This window comes from Aspergillus piperis (assembly GCF_003184755.1).
Source record: "Aspergillus piperis CBS 112811 unplaced genomic scaffold BO85scaffold_3, whole genome shotgun sequence".
NCBI classification, from domain to species: domain Eukaryota; kingdom Fungi; phylum Ascomycota; class Eurotiomycetes; order Eurotiales; family Aspergillaceae; genus Aspergillus; species Aspergillus piperis.
This window is the reverse complement of record NW_020291593.1, coordinates 405928-426574: the sequence shown is the minus strand read 5'-3', so window position 1 is coordinate 426574 and position 20647 is coordinate 405928. Positions and strand designations below refer to the sequence as shown.

Sequence of the window (20647 nt, the reverse complement as noted above, 5' to 3'; positions counted from 1 at the left end):
AATCTCATCCTCTCTACCCGCGCGCAGCGCAGAATCTCCTTCATCCGCTCATACAATCCCAAATCTTCCACCGTCCATCTATGTCCATTAAAGGAAGACCACCATTGACGCACGAAACAAGAGGCTTATATACTGCGTGAAGTACTTACCAGCCCACCGGAGAAAATCCTCCTCATTAAACACGAAGCCCTGTTTCATAACAGCCAGATCACCTGTATCGACAAAGTTCCATCTGTCGAATATAGCAACGGCCCTTCTTCCCTTCCTACCCGGGGCTTCATAGTGGACGCATATCCAAAAGATCATCCAGAATAATGATTCGAGATCATGCATGAATGAATGTTTCTCGCCCATGAGTGCACCGATGGCCAGGAAGGGTCTGGTTCCGGTCTTCTTACTACCGTGTGCCTCTGGGGCAGGAATATCTCTTTGCTCTCTGATGGCGAGATCAAGGTCGATTATGAACGCTGGCCAGGATGGGTTGTTGTTGTTGTTCTTGTTTTCGTTGACTAGGAGGTTATTGGGTGAGATGTCCTGGTGAAGAATCCCTGTCTTGTGTAGAGATTGGTGTCCTGTTATGTATATCTCTAATATGGTGAGAAGGATTGAATGGGTGCTTGCCGTGTAGATTGGCTTGCCGTGATCGCGTAGGATGACTCGGCGGTGGATACAGTTTGGGGGCTTTTGGGATGTATTGTTAGGTGATGATAAGCGTGGGCGCTTTGTAGGCGGCAAGTAGGCACTGTCTTGTACGCATCCAAAGAACACCGAGTGGAATTGTGGGATCTCAACATACACAGGTTCAATCTCAGCCTTGAGAATTCGATCAATGTATTGGCGGTGCTTGGAGAGGATTGCAAAGCTACTCGTATTGTGGACCTGTTGGATTTGTTGGGAGGAGGCATGGGCGTTTACAGTCACTGCCTCGTTGACATATTCCCAGATATCGTTTGCTGGCGTGCAAGTTATAGATGAAGACAATATAGGCTGTACAAGGGAGAGATCAAACGCTTCGGACAGTTTTATTGCAGACTTCAACTCTGGATATTGTGCAGGGTAGTGGCACGGCTATATCTAGGCGTTGATTCAAAAATCGCAGAGTGTTCTAGGTCCAGCAACAGTTAAAGGGTGAGATTTAGGATATCTGTGTGGAATTTAGAATAGAAAGTTGGAGGTACTCAGGAATCACCTCTCTTTACCTGTTTGCGGAAGATGTATGAGCGCATCTGACGTGCGGGAGAGATCGTTTGCTTCACAGATAGAATTAAACAGTCTGGTGAAGTTCCTATTAAGAGCATTCTTCATAGTAATCTCGTCTACTATTTTGACGCTGGCGTCGTCAGCCATGTTAGAACAGATCCTGATGCTGCAGGTCCCCCATATCTCTCAGTCTGCTCTTCTGATATTCTTTGGAATTTGGAAAAGAAAGAGGAAGAGAGAGGCTACATGGGCAGCAGAAGTGGCTTTGGAATATTCATTTAGGTGACATTGAATATAGCCATGCTTTTCATCTTATCCTGTTTCTATTCAATTGAAGTCTTTCCCAATCTAGTGAACCAAGTCAGTTTAATCTAATGCACTATATGAGACTCAAAGATATGTCTAGTGAAGGGAATCGATCCTGAATATAGATATGAGTGGGAGTGAGTGTAGCAATACATTGAGGCAGGATATCTGGATATTATCAATCATTAAGACATTCACTATAGCCAGGCACTAGTATCTGATCTCTTAACCACCTCTTCCTCCTACGTGGCTTGACCTTACCGGCGCCAACTGATGTCTTGAGATCCGGTTCGATAATATATAAGCTAGGACACTTCTTCTGTCAGGGAAACTTCATTTGCGTCAAGGAGCAGCCATGCTAGTAAACTATGCGAACAGCGCCGATAATAAAGTATCAAACCATATTCAGGAAGAGGAAGACTCGCTTCCCTCTCTATAAACTCTTTTCGGCTTCCCGGGAATCAACATATAGCTGTGGTTGCCCGTTCTGACCAGTCGCGACAGAATACGAGCCTGCTGTACACCCGTAGACGTTGCAATAAGGTCGAGTATCTGCATGATCCATTCCTTCGTGTGAGGTGATATACCCGCAAAGTCCGAGGCAAGGTACAAAGGCCAAGGTAACCGAGCGACGGCCCCCAGGGCAGCGTCGCCTGAAGTGAAAAAATACGGGACGCTAGCGCAAATGTCCTCTGCCAGTTGTTTATTGATGGAGATAGACTCGTGCATGAGTTGAGGAGATTCAGGAATTTCTTGATGGAGACACATTGCTTGGATCATCTCGTGGAGAATGATCCGCGCTTGACGATAGTGGTTCCAGTACACTGCGTTGTCGATGTTTGGGTATACGTGGTATTCCGTGTCGTGGCTACGGAAGTGTGAAAATGTCAGTGGGGTGTTGATGGTCGTATACTGCCAGGTTGGGCTTAAAGAAGTCGCCCATGAGACTAGGTCGGCGTCAAGGTCTAGCGCTGCTTGGATTAAAGGTGCGACGTTTCCGCGGAAGCCAGTCGTGTTATATGTCTCCTTTATTGTTATGGAGAGATCGTTGTATGTGACTAAGATGCTGTAAAAGTCTTCCATTGTCTGAGAATCCGCATCACCAATGGATTTTGCATATTTTGATAATGCAGCTATCGTTGGCGAGCGATGACAACTCGTTCTGAAGAATATGTTGATCATAGCCTAGGTATGACATGTTAGCACTCCGAGATCAGTGCCTATGATGTGACTGAGGAATAGCTAACAATCTGTAGGCGTGTGCTGGCGAAAAGGCGCCGCCCAGCCGCTGATTCGAATTGCTGCATTCCTCGTAGCTCAAGGAGCTTCAACGCTCCTCGGGCGTGATTTAGCCAAGCGTCCATCATCTGTGATTGGCCTGAGATAATCTGTTTACTAGGGATTAACAACCCACCTACAAGCACCGATTTTAGCCAGACACATTACCTCGTACATGCTCAGCGTGACCACAGCCCCCAAAGTGGAGTCCGAAGTAGCTAATACTGCATCCTGAAGACTCGTATTGGTGGCCCGCAAGGCTTTGCTGTACTCCTCTGCAGCCGATCGTGCCAATTCAGGCCGGTGGTAGATCCTCGACATGCATGCCAGTCCTATGGCTTTCATGGTGGCTTGAAGTGCATCCGAGGGGTCAGTGCGCAGCAAATTCGGCAAATAGCAGAGAATGCCGGGGTTTTGACTAGTGCCGACATAGTACTTGAAGATGTGAGACATGGATTGTTCCTGAATGTGGGTGGTGGGCCCTTCAATCAACGGCGGTGTCTTCGAACTCTCTGCAGTGTCTGCAGAGGGGGATCGAGCGGCCTTGCGGGTACTGGCAGCCCGGGCCAAGGCCTTGGTGGTGACAGCGGCCGTTTGATCAAAGAAGCGAAGAGCTTGGAGGTCTTGGTACCCGGGGCATTCTTTACCTATCCGCAGACATTGGGAGCATGCAGGTCTCTCCTGGTCGCACTACTACAGGGTCAACAGTCAATCATCCAGGTGTGGTGCATCGACGTACTTTTAGGCGCCGCTTCCGGCATAGAGCACACCCTGGGCTGGGCTTTCCTCTGTAAACCATGGTCGCCTGAAGGGGTATGTGGTTCGGAAGGTGTAGCAAACACTTGAGATCATCCCCGCTTTAAAGGCCCATGCTGAGTTGTCGGGGTCGGAGCTTGTTACGAAAAGGAGACTAGAAGCAGAGCAGTTCCGTCTTCAGCCTCGCTTCAGCCGCGTGGCATCAGGGCTAGATTGGTTCCACCGAGCCTCCATAGCTGGACGAAGCGTATACTCCAATCAGCTAGCCACTCATAGGTGTCAGATTGAGCTTAGCAATGTTGGCGTCGGCTCGAAGAAGCTTGTTCCTGAACCAGTGAGAGGGGAGTCATGCTGTATCATGAGTGGCTCGTTAACCAATTCCGAAGAGTCTTGTTTGTTTATTAACTCAGGAGATGTGGCTTCAACCGGCAATGGGGAATGGTTACCGCCAGAGTGATGAGTCTCTCGCTTGTAACTGACCTAATTGACCACCCCCACTTTCCCCTCTGTTCGAGCTTGTCCTAATGCAGTAACCAGTTCGGTACTTACGGTGTATCCTGAAGTAGCGTTGAGGCCACAATGACCCTAGCTACTCTCCAATCGACATGTGTCTTTCTTAAGCACGAAACGTCTGCGATAGTCCCGGCTATTCCTCTTGCAACGACTATTTCTAGGGCTAATGCCCATGTGTCATTATTCTGAGAGGCGCATCTTAATAGAGACCATTTGAAAGGATCTTTTGAAGTGCTATTGTCTTCTTTAGCCCTCTGCTTGCTATGTCTGGAAGTTGATATATACTAGTATAGAATCCCAAGGAGCGTCACTGGCAGTGAAAAAGCCCAGTAGGTAAGTAGTGATATACACTTTTACGACCCTATTATAGCTAGTCATATACACTATAGCATACACATTCCAAATTTCCGCCCAATATGATCAACCAGTAAACACCCCTCAAATCTCTGCCACAGGAGTCCCAATCCCACCAGATGCGAGTACAGTGGAGGTAAGATTCGCACTTGCATGCAGCTTCGCATTCAACTGCGCACTGTAGCGAGTATCCACCTCCTCGGGCCTGATCAACCTTACCCTCGCGACCGTCGCCTTCTGATCCGTATCACAGGTGCCATTGGCACAACAAGCGGGACTGTCATCCGTGCAGCCATCCTCATTGCAGCTGCATTCGGCCTTGACACTGTGGCCGTACAGCAACCACTGCACACATCCGCCCTTGTTGGTTCGAATGACCATTCCACCGCCGTACATGTCTGCGTGGTCGTCTCCGCATCCTGAGCTGATCTTTTGGAAGGTTTCCACGCACTGTGTGAGTATGTCATGTTAGCAAAATTGCTAATAGCAGAAAGGTCGAAGAGATAGTAAGTTCATCACTGAGAAAATGGAGTTGATATATACGTACTGAATCACCAGAAAATTTGAATGTCTTCTCGTCTTTGCAGCCTGATTGATCGTCTGCCCATTGGATAGACGCTACTACATTGGTTCCGTAGGGGTCGGAGTAGACGGTGGTGTATGGCGGGCCGTCGGGGGCGAGGGAGTTGCCCGAGTCGCATAGGGAGGTTGCTACGGATTTAAGTTCTTCTGCGTCGAACGTGGCGTATGAGCTGTCGTGATGATCTTTGAAGCAGTAATACTTTCGCGTATCCGACTCGCCGCTGGTGGGTAGGGGTAGTGATGTTGTATGGGAGGGTTCAGAAGTGGTGCTGGAAGAGGAGGAGGTTGTGCTAGTTGTGCTGGTAGTACTAGTAGTTGTTGTTGGAGGCTCTGTTGTTGATGCCTCACTGCTGGCAGTGTATTTGTTATCCGTACCAAGAGTTGGAATTGGTCCGTTAGGATCCCAAGTCCCCACTGTGCCTACATACATAGACAATGGACATAGATTTGTCGTCGTTTCCGTAGTGGTTGTTGTGCCCTGGGCCTCGCATCCTAGAACAGTCGAACATTGCGTAGTGAAGCATGTTGTCGCGCGTGATGTGTCACCGTAGTTCGTGACGGAGCATCCCACTGCACAGTCGGTGATGGTTGTGCTTGTTGTACAGCTGGTAGGGCTTGGAGTAGTGGATGGACTCGTATCTGTACCTCCGACACAAATGCCTTCAGGGTCGAAGCACTCGCAGCCATTGCCACTGCAGCTGCTGCAGCCGCCAGGATCCGTACAGCCACAGCTTTCCCCGAAACAACCGCATGTAAGGCCAGTACAACCACTGCATCCGGCTGAGGAGCAGGTACAGAATAGAGCTGAAAGACCGGAGCAGCCGCATCCAAGTCCGAGACATGCCGTGCAGTGTGCGCCTTTGCAGCCACAGTGTCCGTTGGAGCAGGCGCAGTCTGTCCCCACGCAGGCACTACACTGCGAACCGGTGCATTGACCAGAACTTGTATCACAGTCTCTTCCAGTGCAGCTTCGACAATTGTCTCCGACACACCGTCCAGAATGGCAATCCTTCCCTGTGCATCCATTACAGTCGTTGCCTGTGCACTTGCCATTGTTGCAATCTTGACCCGCACAACTACTGCAGCTATCGCCTGAGCAATTGCTCCCTCCAGCAGTAGAGCAATCACTGCCCGTGCAACCGTCATAGCTAGTACAAGTGTTGCCTGCGCAGAGACCTGATGCACAGTCGGCACCACCGCAAGTTCCCTCCCAGCAGTTCGGACCGTTACAAACGCCGTCACTACCACAGTCAGGTCCAGAACAGCCCAAGGCAATGCAGTTGTCTCCGTTACACTTGCCATTACTGCCACAGTCAGGGCCCACACAGCCGGATGTCACGCAGCCTGTGGCGACGCAGACTCCGTCTTTACATCCTGGACCGATGCACCCGCGGACGGTACAATCCGTTGGGCCTGTGCACATGCCGTTGAGACAGCCCGTCCCACTGCAGCCGAATGAGGCACACATGAGTCCTGTGCATTGCCCATTCTTGCAATCAGGTCCCTCACAATGACCATTTGTGACGACTGGCCACGTCTGGTCTCCGGTAGGGACAGACGTGGATGAACTTGTCGTGCTGCTGCCAGTGCCACTCCCGCCGCCGCCGGCGCTTCCGCCGTTAGGACACCACGCGGGCGGGGATGGGCAGTACTGACCGGCACCTCCACTGGCAGTGGGAGAAGGTGCCACGACACATGTTCCAGTGGGGGATTCCAAATACCCGTTGAAAGCACTAACACACCATTCATAGTTCCAAGTGCCCGGGAACAAGAAATACTGATCACTACAGGTGGTCTCCACTGTCGCATTCTGTGCCGTTAACACGCTGCCAGGGTCGTTGACATTCCGCGACCACAAACGGTATCCTGCCGCGTCGGCCGACTTGCTCCAGGTCATATGGACGGTGGTCGGGTCATTCGCCACGATCGTAAGATCAGTGGGCGTGGAAGGCGTGCCAGCACCAGGAACTACGCCCGTGACCACTTCGGGGAAACCTTCGCCTGCTGCATTCCAAGTCTCAATAGCCAAAAAGTAGTAATGGCCTGGCGTGAGGTTGTCGATGTGCCCGGAGGTGCCCGTGAAAGCGCCCCCAGTGATGTAAGAACAGTCCTCTGACTTGTCCCAGTAGAGCACATTGTATTCGATGATCGAGTCTGTGTAAGCTCCTGTTGGAGGATCCCAGGAGATGTCGAACCCGCTGCTGGTGGGTTTGACCACCACGTTACGAGGAGCGGCCGCTGTCTGCGGGTGTGCCGTCGCGGACAGGACCGAAGTCCAGTCGCCCTTAATGTTGTCACCCGCACTGGCGCGGACCTTGACTTCGTAGACCCAGCCGTCTTCTGGCCAAGTTGAATCCCAACGAGCTGCACTAACACTTCCTGCCGAGAAGTCGGTGATGCCGCCTTGAATTCGCGACGAGACATCGTAGCTATATGCTCCGTATACTACCGACGTGGAGGAAAAACATCAGTTACTCAACGGTCAGATCGGCTTGGAGGGGAATTACTTACTTACCAGCGTCCCATGTTGCCGTGACTCCCGTAGCACTGCTGAACACCTGGAAGTTGGACGGCACGGGGAGAGGTCTTGCGGGGATGCTATCCGGAATAGATAATGGCGAGCTTCCAATCTTGAAATCATTCACCAAAGTGAGACTGAAAGCGCGAGCTATCTGATACTCGCCCGCGGCATCTGGATGAAGCCCATCATAGCCCACGGGGCACGCACTCGGCTCACACTCGTAGTTCTCTTGCAGCTCCACCAGGTGAATGGGGGAATCCGTCGTACTCCATTCCGGGATCGCATCTCGCAGTAGCGCATTGTAGATATTGGTACTGATGGGCAGATCCTCGCGGCCCCCAATAAAGCTGCGCTGCGGGACATTGGCGACGGCAAACTTAAGATTCGGATTGACGGCGCGGGCATTGCTGATCAGGGTTTGGATGCTGTCCAGGGTGCCAGGGGCATCACTATAGAACCAACCCATGTCATTGAACCCCAGCATCAACAGCATCAAGTCAGCTGGATGGGCACCGAGGACATCGCGAATCAAGCCCTTGTCGACAGCCGCCGCACGGCCCCAGACGGCGAAATGATGGCGATCGAAGTCGGCCGCCACGTCCGCCGCGTACCCGCCGCTGGTCTTGGGCTGGTCGGAGGCGGTCTCTTCCCCGTAGAGCGGCGGCGGAGTGGGCGGTTCGGCAGGATCCGGCTGCACGGTCCCTGTGTAGGGCCCCACAAAGGTGACGGCAATGTCTTGCGCCCGGAACCACTCCCAGATCCGATACCTCCACGTGTAGTCCCCTTCTTTCCCCTGGGTCATGGAGTCCCCTACGATCATTACTCGCAGGGTGCCTTCGTCTCTTCCGACAAGTCCCTGAACCCTGTCTGCCACGTTCGAGTCTGGTTCTGTCTTGATCGAGTTTCTCATCGCAGTCATCATGTCTAGAATGTCTTGCTCCCCTTTCCCATCGTTGGTCTGCATGGGGGGCATCAGACTGGCAACCTGTGTCCAGGTTTCGTAGTCCTGGATAGTTGTGGGCAGAGGAATAGGAGGCACGCTTGCTAACTGAGATAGCTGAGCGGACACGCGGGATTCGACTACGACGGCAGAGGAGTATGCTATCGTCTGTGTAGTCGTAGGGGTGGTGGCACTCATCGCAGTACTGGTACCGCCACTAGTGGACACACCAGCACGTGAGAGCAGTCGCCATGGGAAAGAATTGGCGTAGGCGGTGGGGAAAAGAGTGTACAAGACGCCGAGATACACACAAAGATAGTGAATTACTCCACGGTGTCCTGGGGTTGAAGGCCACCAGGGCTGGCTAGTCTTGGAGCCAGGCATCTTGAATTTTTGTTTTATCCTTCTTTTGTAATGGAGCTCGATTTGTGTAGACGGCGGCGATGCTCGACCCTTATGTATTCAGCCGTGCTACTACGGATGACTATACCCGCAAGCTTTACAGCCGTATGCACTAAACCAAGTCACCCAAATATCTCTGTAGATAATATTTTCTCATGTGTAAATTGAATCCCGCGCCAAGATGAGAAATGTCGGTGACTGATAGTACGTTGGCATTGAGCGAGGAACGTGCTGGGATGTTGGGTTCCTATCCACCCGCTGTAACGTCGCGACCATCTAGTGTGTCGCTTAATTCAGGGGCCTGAAATTCCTCCTGTTTAGCGTGCTACGATAGGTGTTCAAGCGGAGCCACTAAATCAAGGGCTCAGATGCAGTAGGTGTGCCGTGGATGGATATACTAACTCCCAGCTAGTAACGGAAGGACGCTACGAGCCCATAGATAGCCGTTATCATAGATTGTCTGTATTGCCAAGCCCACGCCATATGAGCCAGTTCGTCCGAATTCAATCTAAGAGTAAGCTAAGTGACCGCGGCGCAGGCCGAGGCTGATACGCACCTCATATGACCCGTGTAGTCACACATTTTAATTAAATCTCTGGTCAATGGCGATAATGAGTGTCTCACATTCCCAGCCAATCCACGTTTGGCAAAAGCTTGATATCTCAGGCCCGAGCGTTAGTGATCCCGCCGGAGCGACATATACCACCAGCTTTGATGTGTTTGCCAAGAGTCACTAGCCTGACCCTTCAGAGAACCATACTTAATCCCGCTAGGAGCCTACTAGGATCTTTCAACCCAGGACCCTTTTCATTTCCCCGACTAAGAAAGGTCAGCGCTAACTTTCTCTACGGTCATGGTGTCCCTGACTTTCGAAAGCCTTCCGGTGGAGTTAGTCGAAGAAGTTGTTAGTCGGCTAGACCTCCACGATCTCTGTGCACTGCGCCTGACTGGACGCACTGTCTCTTCAAAATCATCCAATGCTACCTTTCGGAACTATTTCCTTTCCAAGAAGTTGGAAATTGCAGAAGCCCCGCTTGAAAACTTTGCTCTCGTCACCAAACCAGGACGTTTCGGCCTCTGGATCCAGCATCTCACTCTGTATGCAATCACTAAAGATGATGATACCGGAGGAATATCCCTCGCCAGTCCCAGGGTGATCGAGTTACTAGCGCAAGGCTTCCTGAACATACGCGATAATTCTCCGCATGGTGAACCCTTGTCTATCACTCTCAAGATATTTGGGGACGGCTATATGAGGGATTTTGCTGCTCCAGTGTTCAATGTGACCCTGTCAGCCCTCAGGGGTACTGGACTACCCATTAGATCATTGGATGCGTTTGCGGAAGGTTATTCCCACAACCACGGGGGTTTCTGTAGTATCCCTTTCAGCGAGATCACGGGGGCATTTTCCGGCGCCGGCGCGGCAGACCTACACAGCCTTGCGAAGACCTTCCAGCCGTGCACGAAATTTTGCCTAAGCTTGGCGCACCATATACATACAAAAGACTCCGATAGTATCCGAGAACTACATAACGACAATGAAGACGAAGATTTCGAATTGCCACCGAGTTACGAGGAAGCCAGAGTAAATACCCAGAAACTTTGTGACCTTGTGGGCCTATGCCCCACTCTCCAAGAGCTGTATTTGGTGTGGGAGTATGATGACTTCGAAGAGACAGCCGGGGTCAGGGAAGAATTGTACTTCTTCTCTCGGTTAGCAGAATCATGCCAATTCCCGAGCTTGAGGCAGTGTACATTGCACAATATCCGAATGTCCGAGGAAGCGCTTCTAACCTTCTTTCGTCAACATACTCGGCTGGTGTATTTGAGGTTGGAATATGTATCCGTTGAAGGTGAATTCGACGACCTATTCAGACTTTTGTCCACTTCAATGCCGGAATTGAATTACTTGCATCTCCGAGGCCTTTATTCTTCGTCTGGGACCCTTCGCTTCTTGAACGAACACCCCGAGAATAGACTGAGACATCCAACCGGTCGTGCACCACCTGGTATAATTCGGAGAGGGTCCGACGCTAGGCGGCTGGTCGTAGCCAGGGCAAGGTAGAAGGACATGGATCCTCTATAGATACGAGGAGATGTGTACATAACCCCCAAGTAATAGTGGAATGATCCTTCGCGTGTAAATAGAACCCCCTCTTCCAAGAAAAGAGAACAAGCACTAATACAGAAAGGGCATCGGGTTAGACTCGTAATATAAAGCATGCTATCAACAAGATTCTCACCCCCGCCCCTAGTCAGCAGCTAAAGTAGTTGATGTAACTTCGGTTCCAGCGAAGGTTTTGATGTACATGAGCCTGTTCCCCCTTTTTCTTTGCTCTAGTTTGAAAAGGTCAATGGTGTGAGAAAGACTAATATCCCCACCGTATTTCAAGCCGGCCCTTCCCCATGACTACCACCACAGTAAGCAGTCTCATGCTTTACAAAGACCATGTTGCATCTTGCGAAGGGGCTACTTTGCCTCACGTTGGTGCCCTCATGGGCACTTATTGGCGCTAAGGTACTCCCCACTGACGCCCCAGTCGATGATATCCGGGCCGTGCCATTTGGATTGGAGAACAACAAGAACCGTGCTTGGTACCCTAGAGCGTAAGCGCCATACCATTTGAACTCAGTATCCACCCTTCCATATAGCTAATCACTCATGTCCTAGCGATCCTCAGTGCGATGTTAACTGGGATGACGACCCTGATGTCCCCAAATGCCGGATCTTATGCGCCCCTACACAGAGTGATTGCTCGAATAGCCTTACCACACGCAATTATAGGATTCGTCTCAACCACACAGCAAGTGATGGTATTAATGATGACCGTGATCACATTTTCACAGGACTCTATGATACTGAAAAGACGAGTCACAGTAAGCGAGCCTTTCAAGCCTTGACCCTTGCGGAGATACGCGAGTACGTTGAAAAACAAACGGACCCGGATACAGCGGACCGATATTTTGGCGACTTAATTGGGCTCGTGGAATTCGATGATGATAACCTTTCAGTGGATTCCTCCGTCGCCCAGCAAATAACATTTGGAAATGCCCCTTTCCAAGTCGGCACGACTGGTCTCGAAGGGTGTACTGTGGTGACTGTTGTATCCAAGCGAGCCGTCTACATGGTAAGTATTCATCAAATGAACATGGCTTAATGTTAGTGTGTGTTATAGTTTACCACTGGCTGACGAACTCCGTGATAGGCGCACTACTGGGAACGCGAAAGTTGGACTAGCTCGTACTGGTTCCCAAGACGCATCATCAACTTTATCGCTGGCCGGAATCCAAATCAGGGAGTTGGTCCTGCCCTCAACCCGGCACTATTCAACCGCCCTACCGACGACACGCGGATCTATATCATGCACCCCCGCAAGGGTGGGAAAAAGGCGACGTACACTTCGCCAAATTACACAAAGAAGTTTAAACAATTGAGAAGCTTGCTCAACGAAGAGCTTCTTCCCGGCGTGCCCACAGCGACTTGGTTCTATATCCCTGTCGCCAACCCGGAGGACGTGCCCGATCCCATTGCTGATCAGCCCTGGAGACGACACGCCGTCTTCCAATATGACCCGCAAGCGCATGGTACAAGAAGCAAAGGATGGAGACTCTTCTACGAGGATCATTATTTCGATGATACAAACCCCCCTCCTGGCACTGAATCTGCCAATGGAATTCCGGATATCCCATGAGCAAGATCTGTCTACCCGCGAAGCGATGCTAGAGCCGCGCTGTGGGTGTGTGTGCTTGACAATATACCACAGTGTAATGAGCGGAATTGTCTTCATAGCTTCTATTAGCGAGTGGTAGAGTGTTTAACCATCTATATAAACAGAAGTTTTGCCTCCTTCTGTTGTCTCAATCTTCCATTGTTTTAAGGCCATGTGATTCCTGTTGAAAATAATCAAAGGATTCCCAATAAGGGTATTTCGGACGATCATAAGGAACAAAGTTATGTAGATGAAGTATTTGCATAAAATCTGAGGCGAACATCTTCAGGACCTTCACTCAAGGTCTTATAGTTACTACATGCATTTTGCCTTCATGGAAGAAGATGCCGAGTATAGTGGTAGTGATGCTACTGACCAGGGTAGTCAGATTTTGTCATAGCAGTATTGCTGGAGGTTCTCTGCCATGAGACTAGCCCATTCAAGTGTATTGAGAAACACGGTACTTATTGCATAATTTAACGTTGTCGAAGTCATAGGTAAGAGGGGAAAAAAAAGAAGAGAGAGAGACTTCGCTTCTGCTCTGCAAAGGTCTTGTTCCACCAGCCGGACATGAAATATCGAAAATACCATCTCGATAAACGCACACAAACAGTGCTCTTATCGAAGCATCCGCCGGAGTTTGGTAAGCTGACAGGACCTGCAGTCAAGCAGCCTTAGTGTATCCTAGAATCATCTATGCTTCCGAAACCCACCTCCCCCATACAAAGAAATGAAAAAGGAAAAGAAAAAAGAAGCCAACGATTATGCAGTTTTTTGTGCCAGTATCTTGACAGGAGACCAGTTGTATACAGTTTCCTTGCGTTCATCACAAAGACTCTGCAGTTCCGCCTCAAGCTTGGTCACCAGAGGTACAATCTCTTCTGCGCATGTCAGCTTGGTACCGCGCAATATCTCACCAAGGGCAAGAAGATATGTGTCCGTGCATTTCTGAACAAGGAAGCCTTGGAATGATTCTGTCTTTGATTCAAGAATTTCCAGATGTGCTTCTTCCAGATCGCGAGGAAGTCTTGTTGCCCAGCTGTAATATTATCAATAAGCATTATATGTTCTCACACTGAAAGTGACTAGAACAGAAGAGGAAGGTGCCTAGGTCTTACCTGAAGTCCAGACCGACCTTCTGAAATAAACTTGGTATCCGTTCTGCAAACTCAAGAGCCTTGCGCCCTTGCACGGATTGATGAATGAGATCGGCCTCCTCCCACTGGATGTAACCTCCTGGCCCTAGTATGTATTAGCTTGAAACAAGGAAATTGTAGTTAGAGATGGGGATACTCACTCAGCAACTGTTGCAAATGGGAAATTAGCGGCCGGGTGTTGCCATCTCGTATATTACTCGCCCACATCCGGACATGTACAACATCATATTGACCGACAAGTGTGGGAGGGACATTCTTGAAGGCGTCCAACAGCTCTAGTTTGACGTTCCGTGGCCACATATGCTTCGGAGGATATTGAGCCTCCGAGATATCGAAGCCATGCAGTTGCACAGAAGGTGGCATCGACGGGGCTAAGTCAAAGAACCAGATCCTGTACTTGATTAGTGAATATTCATATGTTGGGCCGGGCATACATCGGAACCCGAACAGGATCGATATATGCCCTCGAGTAAGAAAAAAAGATAATGAACTGCATTACCCATTGCCAGTGCCAACTTCCGCTATCTTCATGTCTGGGGTGATAGGAATGTGGGGGTGAAGTGTATATCCAGTGTGAAGCTTCCATAGAAGATGCTGAGCATCCAATCTAGAAACATAATGATCAGGGGATTTTGATGTCAACACTATGTCGCATGGAGATCTTACCGAACTGAATCCGACAGTCCTCTTCCAAGAGGATATAGATCCGAGTCAGCCATTGCCGTCCAAGTAAGTAATGTTTCTGGGTTTACTTTCTCTAACTGAGTGTTGAACCTGAGCATACCAGAAACTGAAGGTGGACGAACTGACCGGTATAAATGTCTATCGACATTCCTTCTATGCAAATCTGGGATCCTCAAACTAGAGATACACCGTCACGTGGACCAACTTTACTCATGTCATCTGCAAGTTCCATGTCGCGCTTAAAGAAATTGTATCAGACCAATCATATACCAAGTCCCCTTGCGTGGATGTACGACAACGCCTTGGGGTACCCCTACTTGAATGATCAACCTTATTGTGAAGAAGTACTCATCATGGTCCAACATGTTAGAGAAACTTGGTCGCACCTGCGAAGATGTCCGTCTCTTCTGTGTGTCTCCAACATGGATAACACCATCCTACGGCTCGATATAGAAGTACCGGTACTTTCGACGGCGATTTCAAGAGGGATTAATGTATGCTATCAACAATCATGACTACCAGGTGTACCACTCACCACACTGGAAGGGATCCAAATCTACCGTTCCTAAACTCTGGATCGAGGTTACACAGATCTCGAGCACGTTGCAACCTGCGGTGAAATGGCCGTTACTATGCCTCTATGTCATTGTATATTCTAATCGCCGTACTATGCGCGCCTTACAGGCCAGTTTCCAACTACCTCTAGCTGCTTTACGTTTTACAGATACTTGGAGCATCCTGCCTGATCTCTAGCAAAACTGCCTTTCCGTCTCATGCCTGTGTCCTCAACATGGAAGTTGGAAGAATATCATTTGGCCCATTAGAGTAAGTTGACGTCAATGAAAAGCATATTATATTCTTCCTCGGTTCAAGGAACAATGCAGCTAGTATCAGCAGTATGTCACACAGCCTTAGGAATTCTGCTCGCTAACAGCCTTTAATGAGCGGTCGCGTTATATCTGAGTGGCTGCTCCGTTCTGGCGTAACGGCTCTAATTCTAAGCAAGCGATAACAGAGAAAGAAGATGGATGCAAGGCAGATAGTTGTTTTATTGTTCGTTACTACTAAGGATGCTTTCTTAATAGGTAGAAGAAAGGAGAGGGCACTACCCGATTGGGTAGGCACGTTGCAGTGGCGATCAGCCCGTAACCTTCCCCTATAGTATCAACCAACGGATTAAGCACATGAAACTACGACATATCCTGATAGTGGCATACCATTCCCTGTCCGAGTACTAACTAGGGATCAGGCGTCCTCATTTTGAACAAATGGCTCGTTTCTTCCTCTGCAGCAGCCCGATATGGTCGCAGCAAACCAGGGATATCCTGCAAGTTGACTTATCTGCATCTGATACCAGATCATTTATGAGTTCATTGCGCGTTTTCTACCAAGCAATTGGTGGGATAGAGGCCGATCTGAACAGATGACCCTAACAACGTTTATCACTTGACGGTCCTTCTTGTCTATCCTGATCATGTGGTGAAGGAGTATATGAAGTCATATCTGCTCATAAAACTGTATAATGTTGCATTCATGTGCGGTCTACAAAAACCCTATCCCTGCCTTAGTATCGTGAGCTTGAGACTAACTGCCGATACGAGAAGGATACAAATATCCTCGTTGGTTTGTTATTGTTCTATACAATATAGTCCCACAGTTTTACCATCATACCCAACAGCTGCAGCAAGCGTGACAACATCAACCGACCCACAATGTCATCCACTCGAATATCAATCACACTCACCTCTCCCTCTAGTGACTTTCTCAAACCAGTCATATCTGTCCTAGAAAGACACAGTGGCTCAGAGTACTACGTCTACGAACGCAAAGACTGCTGGCATGTTGGTCTCGGATCCTACAGATCATTGATAATCGACTCAAGCGGATCGAACATAACAATCTCAGTAGCTGGAGAACCAAGCCATCACTACCCAGTGAAGAAGCCACTACCTGATATAGCGAGAGAATTCCTCCATGAGTATTGGAACCACACAACCAAAGTATACGGACACGTTGGGTTCAACTATGCAGCCCATATTCGGGGCCTGGAATACACACCCAGCAAATGGCCCTTACTAGCATTTATGATACCTCGCATGGAAGTACTCATCGACTCAGATAACATTACAATCACCGGGGATGACACCAAGGAGGTCCTGGAACTATGCGCTCTGCTGAAAGAGACGTGTCGATGTCGCAACGCACCACTTCCCGCTCATGATATTCCACACGTTGACGTAAATGAGAACTCCAGCCAATACAAAACCCTAGTGGAGAAAGCTCTATCACAAATCCAGCAGAACCACTACTCCAAGATAATCTTATCTCGACCCGTCAACCTTCAACACCGAGTGGACATGCCATCAACACTCCACTGTGGTCGTCAATCCAACACACCCTCTCGCAGCTTCTCTCTCCGCCATGGCAGCTACCAAGCCACTGGATTCAGCCCCGAACTAGTCATGTCTCTGGGCAAAGGGGTAGTAACCACCGAGCCTCTAGCGGGTACACGCTCCTGCAAAGGCACAGAAGCCGAAATCCAACGACTCCGGCATGAACTAGAAAACGACAGCAAAGAGATAGTCGAACATGTCATCTCAGTCAAAGAAGCCGTGCACGAAATTAGCCAGCTCTCCGACAAGCCTATGGTGGAGGACTTCATGTCAGTACGGGTACGAGGCAGCGTACAACACCTCGGTTCTCGGGTCTGCGGACGTCTCTCCCCAGATAAAGATATGTGGGATGCGTTCAATGTTCTTTTCCCATCGATTACTGCGTCGGGTATTCCGAAACAGGCTGCGATTGAAGCTATTTCTCGTCTTGAGTCGCAGCCTAGAGAGCTCTATTCAGGCGCTATTTTGATGATTGAGGATGAGAATACCATGGAGGCTGCGCTTGTGCTTCGCTCTGTTTTCCAGGATCGTGATCTTCAGTGGATCCAGGCTGGTGCTGGCGTTATCGCGGAATCGGACCCGTCCAGAGAGTTGACTGAGACTTGTGAGAAACTTGCGAGTATTGCGCCTTTTGTTGTGAGAGAGGCGAAGGGATTGGAGGATAGGATTATTGGGTATCACTGATGACAGATCTCATTCATATATACAATAATCTCATCAGACTGTTGCTTGTGAGTTGTATGTTAGATTGCCTTAACTATATCTGATGGATTTCTTCCTATTAACAACTCTCTCATTCCAGTCTTTCCAATTTGAAAATGAAGTCTAGCCAGAACGCATGCACCTTTCGTCAATCTTATGAATTAAGTTTAGTATAACAAGTTTGAGAGCAAGGTCGAACTACTTCCTGCACTAATTCCAAGGCATCGAAGTAGAACATCGTTTACATATATATATATCATCGAGTATACAAGACAGAACCACATGCCACCTGCTGCAGCTGTAATTAGGCACTACTCATCGATAGTATTATATTATCCTATGGAGGGGGTTTTTATATAACCGAATCAAACCATTAATTTAGATGTAGTAGTAGTAGTATCATAAGGGACTGACTGGAGAGTGATCTGAAGAATATACCAATCGCTTTCAAGTTCTCTTGCTCAGTAGTAAGAGCAAATATATAATCCCACACACGCTTTCAGAGAGTTCACCATTACTTGATAAACTGACTCGCAACAGTGTTGAAACCGTGCTAACAAGTCAATATTGTAACACTCATCTTAGGAAGGACACTGCTTATTGTCATTGTAATAGCACAAGGGTATTTAGGCACCCAATTTACACCCGTCTGCCTATCGTGCGGTCAATATAGACAGCTCGATTTTTATTATACAACCTATATAAAGCTAAACTACTGACTAATGTATTCGCTGTCTGGTATATATTAAAGAAGAGAAAGGTAAGAGCTGTACAAGCAAGCGTATACCGGCCGTTGAACCCATGTCTATCGTGATGAGCATGCGATCAAATAAAAAAAAAAGTATACAATGTATGCGCGCCCCGAAGGAGGCGCAGGGTAGAGCAAGATAGTCCGGTCTCTGGTGGTAGCAAGGCTTCAACAGTATCAGCTGGTCATCCACGAAGTGACACGCTGAGCTCCGAATCTTCCCATAAACTGCAGTCCAGTACTACCCATCGGGAAGTAGCTGACAAGGTACCAGAGCAGGGCAGCCAGCTGAAACACCGACGAGATGAGCGTCAACAGGGTTGAATGAAGCTAGAGGAGAAAAGACGATTAGCAATTGGTATTCCCACTGGTGTTCTTGGTGTGCACGGGCCCGACTGGGGTTTACAGTAGCGCATGCACATCCAACCTGCTACTGTTGCAGGACGATGTGAGAGATCATATTCACGACCGGGGTGGCGGTGCATTATGATGTCATATCGTCGGCTGAAGGCTCCGAGTGTACGCGCACGACCCAGGTATGCAAGATCCTCGAAATCGACAGGTTGGTATGCGATCGCAGAGGCGTACGCTCAGATAGTACAGGCATACACAACATGGTCCGGCAGGGAAGATCCTGGGCAATGTAGCCAGAGCCAAACAAACAGGGGTACTTACTCCGATAGCAAAGTACAAAGTCATGGCGATCGAGCCGAAATAGGCCGCCGTGAAGGGCAGACGTGGTCCCGAGACCAGATGTTTCGCGTAGACCAGGGGTCCCATGAGGACTGCCCATGATAGGAGAAAGAGCAAGGAACCAACCGACCACCTAGTTCAAGAGGTAAAACCGGTTCGATCAGCCACAGATTCACAGGAAGTTCCTTGGCAAACAGTACGGGTGAGGCGTGATGGAGGGTTCAGCACGGACGCTGGAATGTAGTCGGATCGGAGACGCGTGGTGCATAGTCCCCAGCGAGGAGGGCATGACAAGCACTCCACCGCCTCGTGCCCTCCCCCGCGGTGGGTGGGCGAAATAGGGGATGTATTGGGGTTCGATAAAGATCCACGGGGGATCTGTAGAGCAACTTACAGGATGGCAAATTTGCGGGGTTTCAGTGATAGGACCGGGAATAGGAAAAAGCAAAGGAGGAAGCAGACGGCGGCACCAAGGTTGCATGCGATGAAAATGAGCATCCGATCCCATCGACTTACTGTAAAGGGAATTTATGATTAGCATTAGCCAAAAGTTAAAAAGGGAGGAGGTAGGGCGGCAAGAAGTAAAATAGAAAATGCGTAGAAGCGCAGAAAAAAGGAAAAGGGCACGAAAAAAGGAAGATAGGAAAATTAAACGGTGGATGACAAAGTATAGTCCCATAGGTAAATAGAGAGTAGAGTACATCACTCAGCTTTTCCTAAGGCTTCCGTGGAACCCAGACAGATGCAGGAACTGAGTCTCTGTCACCTGGACTGGGCAGTGCAGCAAATCAAGGAAGAAAGCATTTCTACGGAAAATCGGTCATGCGTTCGGAGGACTTACAGGCAAAGAAAGTATCTTCCTCCTCTCGGCGACTTGCGGCGGGTAGGGGAGCTCCTGGAGCTTCATGAGTGGGCAGTTGCAGATAGCCCTCCCCTTGACCAAATGGATTCCAAGACTGTAACCGTGAGAGGATAGGCGTATTCGACGAGTTATTGCGAGTGGAGAGATCCGGGTCTCGTCGCGACCAACCCAGGGAGTTGACCGAATCGCGGAATGAATTGGTGGCCATGATTGCTATTCGCTTCTGTGCCGGGGCTAGTTACACCCTGGGTGAAGAGGGGAAGGGTGAAGAGGGGAAGGGTGAACGAGATGAAAGCAAGATATTTGCCTTCGGACAATGTTGCTACCGGGGTTGGTGTACACTACCAGTCGACCACTGGAAGCGCGACACTGCGGTGACAAGGTGAGAAAGGCTCTGCAGGGACTATGCACGACGGAAACCAATATGTGCGTGCAGATGATCTGCAGATATCAATGATGGAGGGGGGGTAAGACGACGGCGAGAGAGTAACCGGCGGTGATAGGATCGAACTAAAGCGGGCCAGATGACTGTTGCGCAACCGGACTAGACTCCCGAGGAGCTTGGGCACGGGACAAACCTAGCGTCCGCTAATAGAAACTTCGGACGTTGGTGGTCCACTGGTGTCTTCTCAGAGTGAAGCTGATAAGCTTGTGATCGCCCTCCTGCCCGATTCGTAAAAGTCGTGTTATCGATAGTAACCTGTCACCAAAGGGGACTGCGCCTCCTGGAGGTAGTCGGCCTATTCTTAGAGGAGGAAATTGCGAGTGCTCCTAGCAGTAGCGCAGACTGAAACAGTATCTCCGAACGGCCGATGTAACAGTTCTAATAACCCAGTGTGTCCCACG

At 49.5% G+C, this 20647-nt stretch overlaps 8 protein-coding genes across 8 annotated transcripts; 3 read left to right on the top strand and 5 right to left on the bottom strand.

Annotated features, from left to right (window-relative positions):
* Nucleotides 1–40: 40 nt before the first annotated feature.
* BO85DRAFT_435235 (uncharacterized protein) lies at nucleotides 41–1347 on the bottom strand (the record flags this gene model as incomplete). The annotated part of the gene is made up of 3 exons (XM_025658508.1): nucleotides 41–78; nucleotides 150–953; nucleotides 1200–1347. The coding sequence occupies 3 exons, from the start codon at nucleotides 1345–1347 to the stop codon at nucleotides 41–43; spliced, it is 990 nt and encodes a 329-aa protein (XP_025518825.1).
* A 365-nt stretch (nucleotides 1348–1712) lies between these two features.
* Nucleotides 1713–3602, bottom strand: BO85DRAFT_466339 (Zn(II)2Cys6 transcription factor domain-containing protein). The gene is made up of 4 exons (XM_025662125.1): nucleotides 3524–3602; nucleotides 2964–3474; nucleotides 2754–2884; nucleotides 1713–2691 (listed from the first exon to the last, which is right to left on the bottom strand). The coding sequence occupies exons 1-4, from the start codon at nucleotides 3581–3583 to the stop codon at nucleotides 1912–1914; spliced, it is 1482 nt and encodes a 493-aa protein (XP_025518824.1). The 5' UTR covers nucleotides 3584–3602; the 3' UTR covers nucleotides 1713–1911.
* Nucleotides 3603–4378: 776 nt separating this feature from the next.
* BO85DRAFT_414168 (uncharacterized protein) lies at nucleotides 4379–8932 on the bottom strand. Its single transcript, XM_025657636.1, has 3 exons — nucleotides 7505–8932; nucleotides 4955–7434; nucleotides 4379–4857 (listed from the first exon to the last, which is right to left on the bottom strand). Exons 1-3 carry the CDS (start codon nucleotides 8832–8834, stop codon nucleotides 4492–4494), a joined length of 4176 nt encoding a protein of 1391 aa, XP_025518823.1. The 5' UTR covers nucleotides 8835–8932; the 3' UTR covers nucleotides 4379–4491.
* Nucleotides 8933–9638: 706 nt separating this feature from the next.
* BO85DRAFT_475087 (uncharacterized protein) lies at nucleotides 9639–11084 on the top strand. Its single transcript, XM_025662698.1, has one exon. It carries the CDS (start codon nucleotides 9706–9708, stop codon nucleotides 10915–10917), a length of 1212 nt encoding a protein of 403 aa, XP_025518822.1. The 5' UTR covers nucleotides 9639–9705; the 3' UTR covers nucleotides 10918–11084.
* A 217-nt stretch (nucleotides 11085–11301) lies between these two features.
* BO85DRAFT_475086 (uncharacterized protein) lies at nucleotides 11302–12544 on the top strand (the record flags this gene model as incomplete). The annotated part of the gene is made up of 3 exons (XM_025662697.1): nucleotides 11302–11459; nucleotides 11524–11980; nucleotides 12059–12544. The coding sequence occupies 3 exons, from the start codon at nucleotides 11302–11304 to the stop codon at nucleotides 12542–12544; spliced, it is 1101 nt and encodes a 366-aa protein (XP_025518821.1).
* A 780-nt stretch (nucleotides 12545–13324) lies between these two features.
* On the bottom strand, nucleotides 13325–14438 carry BO85DRAFT_435230 (class I SAM-dependent methyltransferase; the record flags this gene model as incomplete). Its single annotated transcript, XM_025658507.1, has 5 exons — nucleotides 13325–13601; nucleotides 13681–13804; nucleotides 13860–14110; nucleotides 14219–14326; nucleotides 14386–14438. 5 exons carry the CDS (start codon nucleotides 14436–14438, stop codon nucleotides 13325–13327), a joined length of 813 nt encoding a protein of 270 aa, XP_025518820.1.
* Nucleotides 14439–16115: 1677 nt separating this feature from the next.
* On the top strand, nucleotides 16116–17480 carry BO85DRAFT_506425 (salicylate synthetase; the record flags this gene model as incomplete). Its single annotated transcript, XM_025664370.1, has 1 exon — nucleotides 16116–17480. The coding sequence occupies one exon, from the start codon at nucleotides 16116–16118 to the stop codon at nucleotides 17478–17480; it is 1365 nt and encodes a 454-aa protein (XP_025518819.1).
* A 680-nt stretch (nucleotides 17481–18160) lies between these two features.
* Nucleotides 18161–20382, bottom strand: BO85DRAFT_446050 (putative Golgi traffic protein SFT2). The gene is made up of 4 exons (XM_025659408.1): nucleotides 19781–20382; nucleotides 19334–19454; nucleotides 18922–19072; nucleotides 18161–18576 (listed from the first exon to the last, which is right to left on the bottom strand). Exons 1-4 carry the CDS (start codon nucleotides 20007–20009, stop codon nucleotides 18424–18426), a joined length of 654 nt encoding a protein of 217 aa, XP_025518818.1. The 5' UTR covers nucleotides 20010–20382; the 3' UTR covers nucleotides 18161–18423.
* Nucleotides 20383–20647: the final 265 nt, after the last annotated feature.